This window comes from Aptenodytes patagonicus, chromosome 10, assembly GCF_965638725.1.
Source record: "Aptenodytes patagonicus chromosome 10, bAptPat1.pri.cur, whole genome shotgun sequence".
NCBI classification, from domain to species: Eukaryota; Metazoa; Chordata; class Aves; order Sphenisciformes; family Spheniscidae; genus Aptenodytes; species Aptenodytes patagonicus.
Genome location: NC_134958.1, coordinates 6,812,162 through 6,827,301, shown reverse-complemented (window position 1 = coordinate 6,827,301; position 15,140 = coordinate 6,812,162). Strand labels below are relative to the sequence as shown.

The window sequence follows — 15,140 nt, the reverse complement described above, 5'->3', positions numbered from 1 at the left end:
ACCTTTGCAAAACCACAGTCGCCCATTTCACACGTCTGCCAAAAGACAATTGATCAAACTTCAGAAAGGGAAATAAGTCTCATAGGCACACAATGCAGCTGGAAAGAACATCTCAACATTTCAAAGGAAGGAAGGAAGGAGAGACAAAGCCACAGCAAAATCCTGAGAGCCCAGGTACCAGAGTGATAGGCACAACAAGACTCCGAGCAGGCAACAAATATTTGTGATATCGTTATTATAACTCATCTTACATTGCAACAGCATCCCACAATTCAAGGCCAGGTTTCACTAGAAAGCATACAAGGTGTTACGCTTCAAACAGATCAGATAAAAAGCAGAGAAAACAAATGTTATTATTCCAGATTTTCAGATGGGGAACCGATGCAGGACAAGCCTTGCCGCAAGGTGCGCAGTGCTTGAGTTGGAAACTTTCTTTCTCAGGTCCTGCTAGAGTACATCAGTCACAAACTCACCGTTCTGCCTCCTATTACAATACAATAAACCCTCTCCACAGCCGAGCGAAACAGCCTGCAGCCAGGAATTAGTTACCCAGCCCTCTGAATGCAGGTCAAATGATTTCGACCCAGCCTGAAGGAAAGCCACAGTCCTGCGGGGAACTGGTCTCTCCTCTGGCCTTGTGCACAATGGCTGGTAAAACACAGGACCTACCTCTGCCGCTGCAGAAAAAGGAATAGCTGCAGTTAACCGCTTATCAGTCACCTGCGGTAACGACTGGGAATAAACATGCCATCAAACCACTGCTGCTGATTAGCATATCAGCAAGGACCTGCACTACACTGGCAGCCAGGGGACGAAGCAGATGGAGGGCAGAACAGGAAAGTTTATGGAAGCAGAGGAGATGTTACTGCTGTTTATTTTAGTGACTACGCTATAAGCATGCCCAGCATTTTATAGATGAACTAGAGACACGGGGGAAAATGCCTCCCTGAGTAAATCACAGCACAGAGGTTTGCTCCTAGAAGGGGCTGGAGCAGGGACATCCTTAGAACGCAAACGGGAATCAAAGGGTACCCAAGCTGCCTGCCTGACTAGGAATAGTAAAGGAACATTCACCTAACAGAAATTAAAGGCTGTTTAAATCTTTCTCATACTTCTTATTCTGCTTAGGTTCATGGAGAAATTCAGTCCTATTTAGTCCTTTGCAAATGCAAAATAAAACACGTTAAACTATCAAAGAGGTGGTTTAGGTAAATGCATTTTACTTCACCCTCCCAGTGAGCTAAGAGCTTACATATAGTCATATACTGTGCCCCGGCTGATACACACGGACTTGTTAGGCTGCACTGACTCGAGAGTATGGACAGGAAATCAAGAGCAATTAACGCATGACAGTTTGGGTTAGGAGGAGACTGCCAGGATGGGTATGACAGCAGTGCAGTGGTGAAAGGACAAAGCAGGGAGAAATCATCAGGAAGGAGGAGGAAGGGTAATAGGACATCCAGAATCAAGCAGAGGGTTGCAGGCAGTCACAGGGCCTGGAGCTGGTTACAGGAAGAGAGCAAAAGAGAGAGTTTAACCCTGCTTCATATATAAAAATGGCTCTTTCAGAGCAAGGCAACAGATCATTAACTACAAAGCAGGGGAAAATGACCCTCAAGCCATGACCGAGAGGGAACAATGCTATACTTGCAATAATTCAGCATCTGATATTTTGTTTATTTCTTTATTTAGTGTAAGATCTCGATCAAGCTCCCAGACACACAAAGCAAAGAAGGTGAACCTTGCCAGCCTTGCAAGACGGTTGCCTGCAGCCCTTCAAAAGCACACGGACCTCAGTTGCTGGAGGGCTTCAAGTGCTGTCCTGAAACAGCACTGAAGAGGGTGAACAGCGACTCACCAACCTTTGTGCTGCCTCAGCCACCTCAATTTTCAGGGGATGCAGCCCAGTTTCTTTCCTACCAAAGCCTAAAACCGTAACACATCTCTGGGAATTCCCATATCAAATCTACAAACTACATCCAATACCAGGGTACCAGTTCATATGGCACTGCACAAGTGCCATGAACCCAACCAGGACACCGAAGTTAACCCCATTCTCAGAAAACAACACAACTTACAGAGGAGGTTCTGGGAGGCTCCAGATTAATCACAGCTCAGGTTTGCCTATGAAAACAAGCCCATAGATCAGCCAGCTCAGTCTTTCACCGGGCGAAGCAGGTCCCTGCACATTCCTGCCAGCACCTTCCAGGTCTTCCCTAATCCTCCTTTTTGGGAGAAAAAGACTGACAGGATCATGCAGATAAAAATGCCTGTGGAGCAGAAAGGGATCTGACCATACCATACTCAAAAAACAGTTACACTCAGCACAAAGCACTCCAGGGTCTCCATTTTTAAGACCCTTGGGTGAAGACTGGAAGAGAAAGCTCGATTCTCAACCCTATCCTTACTCTGGCAGGCAGCGCTGAGAGAGAGCTCTGACAGGAGCTGTGTCTTGGCCAGCCCACAAACCAATTTACAGCATGTATAAACCTCCAGAAGACAGTTTAAAAAGAGCCTCTGAATGCAGATAGAAATGGCAATTATTAATTTTCTAAATAGAAATCTGACTACTTAAGCCTTATTTAAAAGTGTGCCTGTCTCTATAATTACACAGCCTTAATTTGTTTTCTTTACTACACAATAAATAAGGTGTGCACAATTACCCTCTGCAAATACAAGGCAGTGCCTCCTGACTGGCTGGCTGAGTACGCAGCCGCCCGGGAAAGCATTTAGAGGGAATCACAGTCTTTAAGTACCTGCTTCCCAGTAAAGGGGGACTCAGGCACTGCAGATGTCAACTTGCCCAGCTCTAGGCACAACCTGTTGGGAGCCTACTCTCCTACGTGCACAGCTCTACTGTCCCACAGCCAGCGAAGGCTGGACGCTTTGGCCAGCAGCAAACAGGTCCCATCCTCTCCTGAGCACTGATTCCTGGTGCACTGTGAAGCTGCACTCTCCTGTGGACTTCCCAGTTCCTAATGAGGAACATGATAATGTTGTATTCTTCTCCACAAGGCACTATAACAACCTCTCTTTACCATTCCTCTGCCTATTTTCATGATATGTGTAGGAACTTGATATCCTCATGACTTGTAATCCTCTATCTAGTTCAAATAAATTGGCCAAAGCATTCCAGTGTTATTAGGAGAAGGACAGAGAGAGTGAGCATGCAAGACTTTTTCCTCAATAAGCTGTGCTAAACACAGCGTCATAGTAAATACGTATTCAGATGGTTTATATGTCTCAAATTTAGGAACCATTTCATCCTAAAGTTTTCTTGTACAGCCTCAAACCAAAGACTGAGGTTTTCTGTCAACACCAAACATTTCCTACGTTCACCTGCATCACCTGCTAACACTAACTTCCACAGATCTTGGCTATAAGGGCTCAGCTTTCCACAGCCTAGACCTGCTGGTCCTCACATCCAGTGCATGGTGTTCTCCAGGACCATCCCCGTATTAGCCAAAGGGCTGCCAAAGCTGCACAGAAATGGGACCAGGAACCCACCAATGCAACTTTGCCCAGCGAGACGACCTCCAGTGAGGGCACAAAATGACACTGGATGATAGTTTAGATCAGACCCACACCCATCCCCATTCAACATCCAGCCGGTACTTGTTCTGGAAGGAGTCAACTGCCTCAGCCCAATTGCCGGCAGAAGAGGTAGATCCACATTGCAAAACCCACTGTAATATTTTTGATCAATTGCCTCTGTAGCAGTGATAGGCTTCACGGCCAATGATCAGACAAGCCATGGGGCCCTAAAACTCCTCGTTCAAGGAGAGGGGAGAGAGATCCAAAGCTATTTCTAGATCCACACCTCTGGCTCCCAGTCACCCACTGCTCCTCCACTGATTAGATTGGCCTCAAGCCCCTTACACTTATACAACTAATTTCAAACCTTAAAGGACAGGCATAACTCTGCCAGGCTGCACTTTGAGGTCTACCACTCGGGCAGCTGAATGCTGAAAATCCCCTTCGTGGGTTTCTCACCTTTCCTCCCTGACTGTGATGGGGAAGGGGGAAAATAACCAAGCCAAACCTCATCCAGAACCATTATCTTAAAACAAACCCCCACAAACCTAAGCTCCTGCAATTAGAGCTGGGATAAGTGATCTGCTTGTGATTGCACAGCTGGGGTCCGAAGACAAGTGCGTGCACAGAGGAAGGGCCAGAAATAGAAGTTGCTGGGAGAAGGCAGAGCTATCTGGCCCATCTGAGAGGAGGAAACCTTGATGAAAGGCACTGGGAAAAAAAACTCACTTCAGCAGGAGGCTGGGATTTAATCCAGGATGGGGAGGGAGGGGGAAAAAGCCAACTTTTGAGTCCTCACAATTTGTACACGAGCTTCATGTGGAAAAATGCCTGCTGCTGCTCAGACCCAGCTTGTAGCACCCTGCAAAGGTCCGGCCCAGGGTCCCCACCACCCTGTGCCAGCCCTCCCTAGCAGTGAAACCTCTCTGTCATTTATTAGACACATTTGCCATCTTATTGACTCAACTCCACCTGCAACCATCCAAACAAACAGCCAGCAAAGGAGAAGGAAAACCAGGGTGGCAGCGATAACGCGTAGCAGTAACTCAACAAGCCTTAAGCACACCACCCTGCGGTCCCCAGCCCCGCACCCATCCAGCTGCAGCCAGCCCTGCTGCAAGGGGATTGGGACAGTATCCCTCGCTCCTGTCAGCTACTGTACCTGGTTACAGCAACCCAAGACTTAGAGCAGAGTGACATTTCCATTAATCCTTTTATCCCTGGCTCCTATGTGCAGCAGCTGTAGAAAATGTCAGGCCCTCGGCGAGCTGAGCTCCCCGGGAGGCAGCAGCTGTGGAGCAGCTGAGGAGGCACCCCGATGCGCTTACATGGTGCCGTGGCCATGGAGGGGGCCCCCAGGTGGCACCAGGTGCCTGCCAGGCTGCACAGAGCCTCAGGAGCCACCGCGCTCCCCCCATCAGGGAGAGAGAACCCCAGAAAAAGCAGCCTGGCTGCTTGGAGCAGCGGCACCGTGGCCCGAGAGCCTCTGGGGAGTAGGAGGGAGCCACCATCCCTGCAAGCACCAGGTGTCTATCCCCAGGTGCCCGGCATCTGCCATGGGGGACATCCACCTTGCAAACATCCACGCTGCCGGGTCCCAGGAACAGCATCAAAACCCACTGGAAAACACTAACCAAATAATATACTTACTTGCCTCGAGCTTCAAAAGGCAAGGAAAGAAAGATGTTAAGAACATGATCAATCTTACATAGCCCAAGCAGTAAACAAACACATATTTCATCACCACATACCAACCTTAACTCTTGACACAAGATGGATGTCAGGTTTTTTCCATCTTAAAAGTTATCTCAAAAGACAAAAATGAACACTTTTGGAAAAAGCAGCAACAATTGCATGCATACCCATTAACGACACATTCAGCCTCAAAACGAGCGTATGTGGCCTTCTAAACTCCTACGATATCCAAACTAATTTCATCAGCAATCAAGTGTTATTCATTTTATCTGCTAGATACATAAACAGCAATTGCACAATTGACAAACACACACACACCCCCAAAAAAAAAAAATCAATTGGGATAGGTATTCAGACAGAACACTTCCCAGTAACAAACAACTACAGAAAACACAAAACAAACGCTACAACTCAAAATAACAAAGCACAGGAATCGGGAAAATCCCAGTGGTCAGCATTAGGGAGGGTTTATGATGACAAAATAAGCACTTCTTTAAACTCAAAAAGGCTCCGTGCTTGTTCACAACACCCTTAACCATTCATGCCCTTTGGTACTGCAGATCTCCTATTTACCAAGTACTTTGCCGTCACTTAGCAACTGTAACTGGTTTTCCAAAAAGGAAGCTTTTGGGGTTTTTCAGTTCACATCATTTCCAAGCAGACATCAAAAGGCAAATCTATCCTGCTCTGCAGGTCGCATCTATCTCCCTCCATGCCCATATCGACAGCCACATGCATCTGCAGACTCAAACGGATGTGCTCTACAGCCATTGTTCATGGAAGAAGCCACTAGCATTGATTTCCAAAAAGCAGGGATACACTCTGCATCCAGCCCATCAGCTCGTGCCCAAGGCCAGTGGCCTCTCACCAACCCCGTTTCACCTTTTTTATCTATCCCTCCAGAGCTGAAAGGGATTTGATCTCGGACACGGTCACTTTGACAAGATATTTCAAGCCCATGGAGGGCCTTGCACACCGGCCTGAAATTCAGGCTTTCCTTTATCGCCTTGGGAAAATTAAATACATATCTAGAAAAGAAATCAGTGCCCTTGGCCTCAAGGATGCGGGAATTCCCCAGGACACCGTACCCGCTGGCTAACGATGCCCCAGCAGCTGGACACTTGTGCAATGTCCCATGATAACAACAGGACTCCAGCCTCTCTGGCACAAAACATCCCTACCCCAGGCCCGCTGCAGACACCAGTTTAAGATGTCAATAATTAGAAGCAGAGCTGCGAGCCCCGTGCCCCAGGATTTGTGCCAGAAAAGCACCCCTTGGTTAAAAGCTAACAAGCAGGGCAGGCTCCAGCTGTGTGCTGGGGCATACAGCCGCCCTCCAAACTCTGCAGAAAGGGAAATGTGCACCTAATGATGCAAATGCTCATTAGAGCGGCGATCAAAGCCAGGACAGTTGCCAGAAACCAAAACCCATCAGCTGCCCAGCAGGAGCTCGCCCCATCCTGCATCGCAGCCCATTGCACTTCCCTGCGCCTTTGCTTTTCCTTCTCCCGCCCTTTACCACCTCTCCCTCCCTTTCCCCATCAGCATCCCCCTTCCTTCCCGCTGCTCTCCCCGACGGGCACTTTGGGGATCGCCTTTCCACAGGGAGCAGAGGGAAAAGGGGGCAGGAGCCGCCGGCACTCACATGTAGCGCAGGTGAGGGTTCTTGGCAAAGGCGCGTGGCTGGATGTTTCGTAGTCCTGAGTTCCTGATTGTCCTGCAAAGAGATGCAGAAGGGCAGCGATGGAGTCAAGGGTGACAACTGCTCTAAAACCCTGCACTCAGCGCCCGAGGTGCACTGGGAGCCCTGCGGTGCCCCCCTGGGAGGCACATCTCTCCCCAGACAGCCTCTATGAGTTACAAGCAAAGAGGAAATTGGGCTTTTCAGCTTCATCTGATATGGTGACAGCACAGGCTCAGTGCAGAGTGGCTGCTGGGCAAGACTCTCCCCCCACATCCACCAAGGCTTGCTGGGGTGGCCCGGAGCATCTCCTGCTCCCCTCTCTTCTCCCTCCATCTTCACAAGCAGCACTGCCTGGCCCCACAGCAAACCTAACCCCCAGCACCACCATCTCCCCTCCCTCAAACCCAAGAGAAAACCCTTCTGCTTGCAGGTCTGATAAGGAGGGTGAGTATTTTGTGTAGGAAGTTACGGACATTGAAGGGGGAAACAGCTTCTCCAAAACAGGGTGGGAAGAGGAATCAGCACTATGACCAGGGTTTATTAATATCTGCTGCAGACAAAAGTATGCCTGACTCCATTGCTGCTTTCTTAGGTGAGATGCGAACAGCAGCCAGCCTGCTTACAAGGCATGTGTGTTGAAAGTACTGCTTGCTAGGGTTTGGTTATCGAGTGCTCAGCAATGCACACCTCTCCTCCAGCCTGTACTTAATGTAAAGCTCCCAGTGAAACATGTTAGCAGAGTCTCCGATTAACCCTGAGCAACACTGTGCATCTCATGCAAGCAGCACCCAGGGCACTCCCAGCTCCAGGAGGGGGAATTAAGAGATTGAGTGGTATCCTCACTTGACCAGGCTTCCCAAGCACCTGGCAAGTCCCTTCAATCTCATGGACCTCAGTTTCCCCTCCGTATGCACAAAGTCAACCTTTCCTGGTGCTCGGAGGGTTGTGCAGGGAGATGCGATTCCCTTATTGTGCACCATGATGGCGACTGCGCTAAATGAGGACCAACAGCCCAGCAATGAAGGATCAGTGGAGACAGTTGGAATTTCGCATTGTGGGGCTGAAATGAGTCAGAGCAACGCACAAGCCCAGAACCAGAACAGCGGGGGAGAAGAGAGGTCAGGGCTGATGTGCGTTGACAGAGCTGTCAAGAGCTAGCAATCTTCCTTCCCGCAGACCCAGCGGAGACCAAAAAGCACTTCATCTCCATTTTTTGGAGTCTCGTAGCAAAATACAGCAGAGACAATAGCTTAAACAGGCTCCAAACGTGGCGTGGAGACTGTGGATGGAGGGAAGATGCAGCTCTTTGCTGGAACAAAGGGGCTGCCCAGTCCTGTTCTCCCCAACACGCAGGACATACTCACAGCCTCTGGAGTCCTGTGTACAGCTCCATGTCGACGGCATTCAGCGTCTGTAAGTTCTTCCAGTTCTCTATGTGTCTGTGGAGAAGAAGGAGAGGCTCAGCTGTGGCACAACCAGATGGTCGCTCTGCCCATGCAGGGGACAGCGCACAGCGAGAGCTCGTCATGCCCTATCACCCAGCCCCACACCTCTTCCCACCTTCCTTCAGCCAAAACCTTCTTGCAACAGGTCTAGGGATTGGACCTGCTCAGGCGTCAGCATCCACACCCTCAGACATATACAGTACGCATCGCACTGCCAAAACAAGTAGGTTCTCATGCTGCTTTTTATTCTGTTTTCTCAGTGCTTTGGGAAGGCCAAACAACATGGTTTTATGAACAGTTTCAAGTGTGGAACGTGCGACCAATCCATTGAACATCCTTGCCCAAGTCACTGCCCTTCTCTGCACCTCGCTGCGCACATCGGTAAAACAAGGACACAATTGAGACTGCTCACGCAAAAGGAGTGAATGCAAATAAAACCTCTCAACAAAAATTTGGGGCCTAAATGGGAAAAAAAAAAAAAGGTCATATATTTATCCAGTCTCTTACTGGGGTGGACAAACAGAGTCCTAGTCTTTGCTGGCTGGAAGTGCTGCTGGCAGGAGAGCACCAAACTTAGTTTGGAAACCGTGCCTTTATTATAAATTCCTCAGTCGCCTGGGGCGCTCTGGCAGGTATGTTATAGAGAACAAAAACAGAAATAGATCTGTCACCGCGGAATCATTATTCAGTAAATATTAGAGCCAAGGGAAGGTGACAGATCAACAGCCCCAGAGAACAGGGTCCCCTGTTATCAGTAGCACAGGAGCGATGCTGGCAGCAGCGTGCCCTGCTGGCTGTGGCCACGGGCCTCTGCTAACAAGCTGCAACACTGCGTGGTGGGGAAGCAGCTCAGCCCTCATCCTCCAGGCAAGTCCTTGGCCAGTTCAGGCTTTCTCCCAGACTAAACTCGGACACCCTCCCACCAGAAAGCACAACGTTTTCAAGAGGGTCTTTGCTGGGGAGCAGGTGGAGGTGGTCCTCTCTCAAAGTGAGCTGAGAGGGGGAAAAACATCTGGCTGATCCCCTTAGACAATATGTGAAAGAAGCCCAACTTCGAAGTTTATGAACACGTGCACTCAAGCTCACATCTGCCTTGATGCAATAGTTGGCTTTGAACTTGGCCCTGGAGACGGGAAACATTTCCAAGTGATGCAGGGTTGGGGTGATAAGCCAATACTGAGAACCATTCCATGATTCTATGATTCTAGGCAAGAAAGCTGCAGGACCCCACGTGGTGGTCCAGAGGGTGAGTAAGCGGAAGAGGGACCTTTGGCCACTTCCAGAGCAGTCACAGGGGCTGCACATTCCTCCTCCAGCACTCGCTATGCCTTGTGCTTGCACAAGAACAGATGAATTAGCATGACGGAAGTATACGGACCTATTTGAGCCGTATCCCAAATACCATCCAGCTCAAGGAAGAAAAATACAAAGCCTGGGCTAAATCTAAACATATTTCTCTGCTCTTACCGTGCAGATCCAAGAAAAGCAGAGACCTGCAAGAGTCACCTCTGCTTTCCACATGTTCCATAATTGTCTGCATACCCAGAGGGGTTAGCATAAGGACACAGCATAAGCTCCCAACCAGCTGCTGCATGACAGTGTAAGTTACGGTTCATCCTCAATGACCTGCTCATTGGCTTGGATCGCCTGTGTCCCAGACAGAATGAGAAACAGGACATTATTACAGCCATTTCGTATTCCCTGCCAACATCTAAGGCCTCTGCGAACACTTGCAGAATGAAACACAGACTGGGAGGAGTCAGTCAAGAGATCTGACAGCTCACTGAAACCCTTCCGAGACAGGGCAGGACTGTGAGTTCAGGTCCTGGGACACAAGGTTGTAGGACTGAGTTACTGGGGACTTGTCACCGAACGGCCTGGACACCCTGGGCAAGGCTAGAAACACAGGTTGAAGGCATTTCCCACCTGCAACTCCTACAACCCAAATGAGAGGGTCTTCCAAAAGAAAGAACGAACAAGGGAAGAAGCAGGAACGGGATGATGTGGGTTTACCACCAGGGCATGCTGACGCTACAGCATCCAAGCAATGACCTTCAGGGAGGGATGGAACAGCCCTGAGCCAGGAGCTATGGAGCAACCACAGCTGGGAAGGAGGCGGTGGCCAGATTGGCTCTTGTTTTATTGATTGTGTTTGCTAAAAAAAGTCAAGGTTATTTTTGACCTGACACTCAAATCCACGTGGGCAGCATTCCAGAAAAGGCAGAAAAAGACCCGAGCTTGTTCCCAGTGACATGCACAGGCATGACTTTCTGATGCTCAGCACTGGGGTAACAGGGGTCTTGGGGGCCCCCCATGGCCAAGCCCCCCCCAGAAGTGACATTCTACTAGACCGTAAATACAACTCCACCACCTGTGTTCCAGCCGCCCAAATGAAGCCCATGAGCTTCTTGAGCCAGCTATGCTTTGGTATGTTGTTTAACATAAACACACAACACCCATGAAGGGAAAGACAAGAGAAGCAACAGTGGAAATAAATACATACACGCACTTACGTATAGGATAATCCCCCAACCCAGCAGCTGCTTTACGGAGAGTGCAATACAGGGAAATAGCGTCATCTTGAATTAGGTGCACAGGTCAGCAAGGGACTTTGAGTTCTTTAAGCTACACAGACACTTCCCTTCTCAGGGACTCCCAGAAATGGCTCTTCCCCTTTTTTCTCCGATTTTTCAACTTAGCGGGAGTTGCACCCTTGCTCCTAGAAGTGGCAAATCAAGTCTTGGTTCACAGGCATCTCAAAGATACACCAGGAAAATCATTTTCTTTGGTTCTCTATTGCTTTGGAAAGAATAGTGTAACTTTGCGCTGGCTGGGTTCGCATAAATCCACTTTAAAAACAAAACAGAAACGCATCTTATTCTGAAAGCTCAAAGAGTCAAGTTGTGATTGCAAAATTGGCAGTGGTTGTACAGGAAAGGAAACCAACCAAGCGAAGAAACTCCACCCCTAAAACTTAAGTCCCTCTTCACGTCCTTCAGTATCTCAACTAGCTCCCCCTCTTTTCCTCCCAGGGTTTTGCTTGCCCTAGAAATCTTATATCCTCCCAATTGCTGCTGAAGACTGAGACCGTCCCTTCTCCTCTGCCTCAGTTCATTAATCTGGCAGGAACGTGGGTGTTGGGTTCATGCCAAATACAGATGTGACAACTCCCAGCCCTGCCCTGGTCTCTGCCATCAGGCATTGAGGTATGAATTACCATCAGTGGGTTGCTCCCTCCTCCCTGCAAAACGTCTCTAAATATATATTCCTGTGGCATTCCTCAGTTATTACTAAGGTAAGCTGCTCTTCTGCAAGACGCAATAGCTTCAAGACCAATACCACATTTCATAAACCCTGAAGTGCTCACCATGTACACATCCACCTAGACTAATTTCCAACTTCTGAGACCGTATGAGATGCATCGCTAACACAGATGAGATTGCTCACTTTTTTTTTTTTTTGGAGGGGATGGAGGGAAGGGGGTGTTTGTTTAAATATTCGCTTCCTTCTCATACTTCTTGTCTGTTTGGAGGGTCCTGCTGGTCCAGATCTCCTTGCACTGCAGAGCTGCCATTATACCATGCCTTCTACAGACTGATCAAAGTCCACCTTAGGAGTAGCTAGGGCTTCATCCTCCCAACTCATACTGAAAGGCTGCACCAGAATTCCTCTGCTCTTCTCATTTCTTACCCAAATGTACTCACAGGCATTTTACATCCATTTTCTCTTATGTCAAAACTGTCTTTGCTTAAGCAGCTCTTTTCCTTTCCCGGCATTTCCTCCTCCCTCCTTTACAAGCAAGAGCCAGACCCACCCAGCTATCATTTATAAGTTACATGAGGCCAGCTCTTGTAAGGCAGCGTGTCTGTACCAAGCAGTGAAGTGCAAGGCAAATTGTCTCAAGTGCCTTGAAGAGATACTAACTCAAGTCCCAGAAGGGATGCAGATATATTGCTCAGGCAGAGTCCTGGTAGCGAGGTTATTTTTCTTCTGGTTTCAGAGCCAGCACAACTGACGCTCACACTTGGTGACCTATGCAAGAAGGACCACTGTGATAGACACTAATAGAAAACGGCTCTCTATTTTCTTCATCAGCCTATTTAAGTCCCTTTTTCTTCAATAAGAGTGACCAAAAACACAGAGTGGTCTCCAGGAGGTCTCACTTGTATAACAGCATGAGCAACTCCCCAGTTACACTGGAAACACCATGACCTGCAGCCTGAGATCACACTGGCCTTTCTCACAGCCCCATCAGCCTAGAGGCTCGTTTTCACCCCGTAATCGAGCATTGCACCGAGCACTTCTATCCACCAGGTCATTTCCAACTGACATGATTTCCTAGCTGGCAGCAAAAGCCCCGTTACACCCACATTTGCATTCATCCCACTTTGCATTACAGACTCTCTCTTAGTTTTGCTACTGCAGCTCCTCCCCTTGGCCATTCTCACCCCACTTTGTGTTCCCACCACCCCACCACTGTGCCAGCAGCAAAGTCCATGAGCATGCTCCTGCCTTTTGTGCCAGTGTCCTCAACGAAAGAAGGAGCCAGCATCACCTCCAAGGAACCTTAACAGTTATCTCCTCTTTCAATACCTCCCACCACCACTTCTCCATTATCCAGCTCTTCATCTGCAACAGCTGGGCTATACTGTGTCTTCTCCAGAGAAACAAACCACTTATGACGTAATGCAGCACCATATTAACCTCTCACCACAAAGTCATCTCTTTGCCGACGAAATCAGTTACCTTTCCAAAGGAAGATATGGGATTAGCCTGACAAAAGCTAACTTTAGGAGGCCAGCCCTGCATTGTATCTCAGCCTCCACATACCTACAGCCATGCCTTTACAACTTGTTGAAAGCCTTGTAGACGACTGAAGTCAGAACAATGGTCAATCCACAGCTTGCGTGCTGTGTCCCAGTTAATAAACGTGCCCTGTTTGCCAGCTCTGCAGCTCACGGGCATCACATCTCACTCACAGATCCCAGGGCACTGTGTGAAGCCAGTAAGGAGGCGGGTGTCTCTCCCCCAGCATCGCACTGAGACACGAAGAGAGATCAGCAATCTTGTTGGTGACCATATGGTCACCAAGTCACAGGGTTTAGGTGTCAGCTGGTCTCCAGGAGTGCCAGGACCTTGCCCCACTTGCTGGAGGGGGACCAGTAACCACCGACCCCGTGGGAACGGCGGTTCCTTTCATTCCCAGAAGGACAGCATACAAGGTGGTGTTTGACAACACAGGCTAGTGTCACCTTCTTGGGACCGCACAGCAAGCCTGCACAGCTCCACGTGTTCCCCTTCCAGCCCAGGGCCAGTGCAGCAAGGGAGACTAGAATATCCACTGGGATTTAAACACAGTCAGGCTCATTTCATCCCACATGCATGAGGCAGAGGTGAGAAACAGCCTCTTATGCCAATTTACCAAGTGATTAGCTTGAGGCTACTTAATGTGTCTGGCCTTCCTTCACCCTCCTCATACAACAAGGATAATATTTATCTAATCTCTCTCAGCTTTTCAAGCAGTGTGGTCAACAGCTAAAAAAGGCACTTGATAAGCACCAAGTATTATATAGCATGTGTACACACGTGCTCCCAAATCTATATCTAGCCCAGACCGGAGGGGAGCGACTTTTCATCAGGATGCCATCAGCTCCATTCACTGCCAGAGCAGATGACACATCCCTGTCAGACCCATGCCGTGCAAGTGCCACTGCTCGTGTTTGGATGCTGGGCAGTGAATAAATTGCACACCAGCAAGCAGGCAGCACCCCAACACACACACAATTTTAGAGATATATATATAGATATATATGAAAGGCAAGCAGAGCGTTTGACTCCTCTCTCTTGTAGGGCAACAGAAAAATTGATTCATCATCCAGGCATATTATACCTTGCGATCTAGACAGAAGCATTAGCTTTCAATTACCTGATATGTTTAGCATTATAAACAAACCTCCTGGCACGCCAGCTCCAGACCATGTAAATATGAATTTGATTGCAGGAGGGGAATAGAGGAAAGCTGCCTCTTAAAACCCTTGACCAGTAAGACCTGCCTCCTCCAAGCAGAGGTGCTGCAGATGTTGATGGGAAGCCCTGGAGGCTGGGAAACCCATGGTACTGGGGCAGGTCCCACACCCCAGGGCAAAGCACAGCCACGGTGGGGACTGCTGGCTCCTTTTATCCATCCCTTGCACCCCACACGGGGCTGAGGAAGCCATAAAGGAATCAGCCATCTTTCACAGTATTATAAGGCACTTAGCGCATACATTTAATAACCAGAGGCACGAAGGACTTGATTTGCTCAATATGGAAGTTATAAAAGTGAATTGGTAACTAAACATTAAAGGCAAGTGAAGCTGAATAAAGACTTACGAGGGCAATATTTTCCCCATTTAAAGCGTGGGCTTCCCCTTCCCAAAAGCACATAGAAAAGTCACCCAGCGGTGGATAACTTTGCATTGTTAAGGATAATTTGAGGTCAGTGGGAAAAGGAGGGGGGAGAAAGCAAATCCAGCTTTGTAGAAACAATTATGAGCATAACCCCACAGTGTAATTGTGATTTGTCAAGGTAACGACCATAAACCACACCACTGCAACACAGCTCCCTCTGAACTAGCAGATCTGCTCCTCTTGCTGAGGCTACATAGGGATATGTGGGTGCTGCGGAGGATGCGAGGGGGAGGTACCCAGTCCCCATCCTATGGGGCTAGCCACATCCAACCCAACAACCCAAACCGGCCCCTCCAGAACGGCTGGGCAAAGGAAAAAGCCCTGATCCCTCG

At 48.8% G+C, this 15,140-nt stretch overlaps 1 protein-coding gene across 3 annotated transcripts in view; it reads right to left on the bottom strand.

Annotated features, from left to right (window-relative positions):
* Positions 1-15,140, bottom strand: part of NTRK3 (neurotrophic receptor tyrosine kinase 3) — a 229,612-nt gene that overhangs the window by 186,105 nt on the left and 28,367 nt on the right. For all 3 annotated transcript variants that reach the window (XM_076347948.1, XM_076347949.1, XM_076347950.1), the window contains 2 exons: positions 8,278-8,352; positions 6,875-6,946 (listed from right to left, as the gene is read on the bottom strand). In XM_076347948.1, the coding sequence (XP_076204063.1) occupies positions 6,875-6,946; positions 8,278-8,352 (147 nt within the window). The remainder of the gene's footprint in view (positions 1-6,874; positions 6,947-8,277; positions 8,353-15,140) is intronic.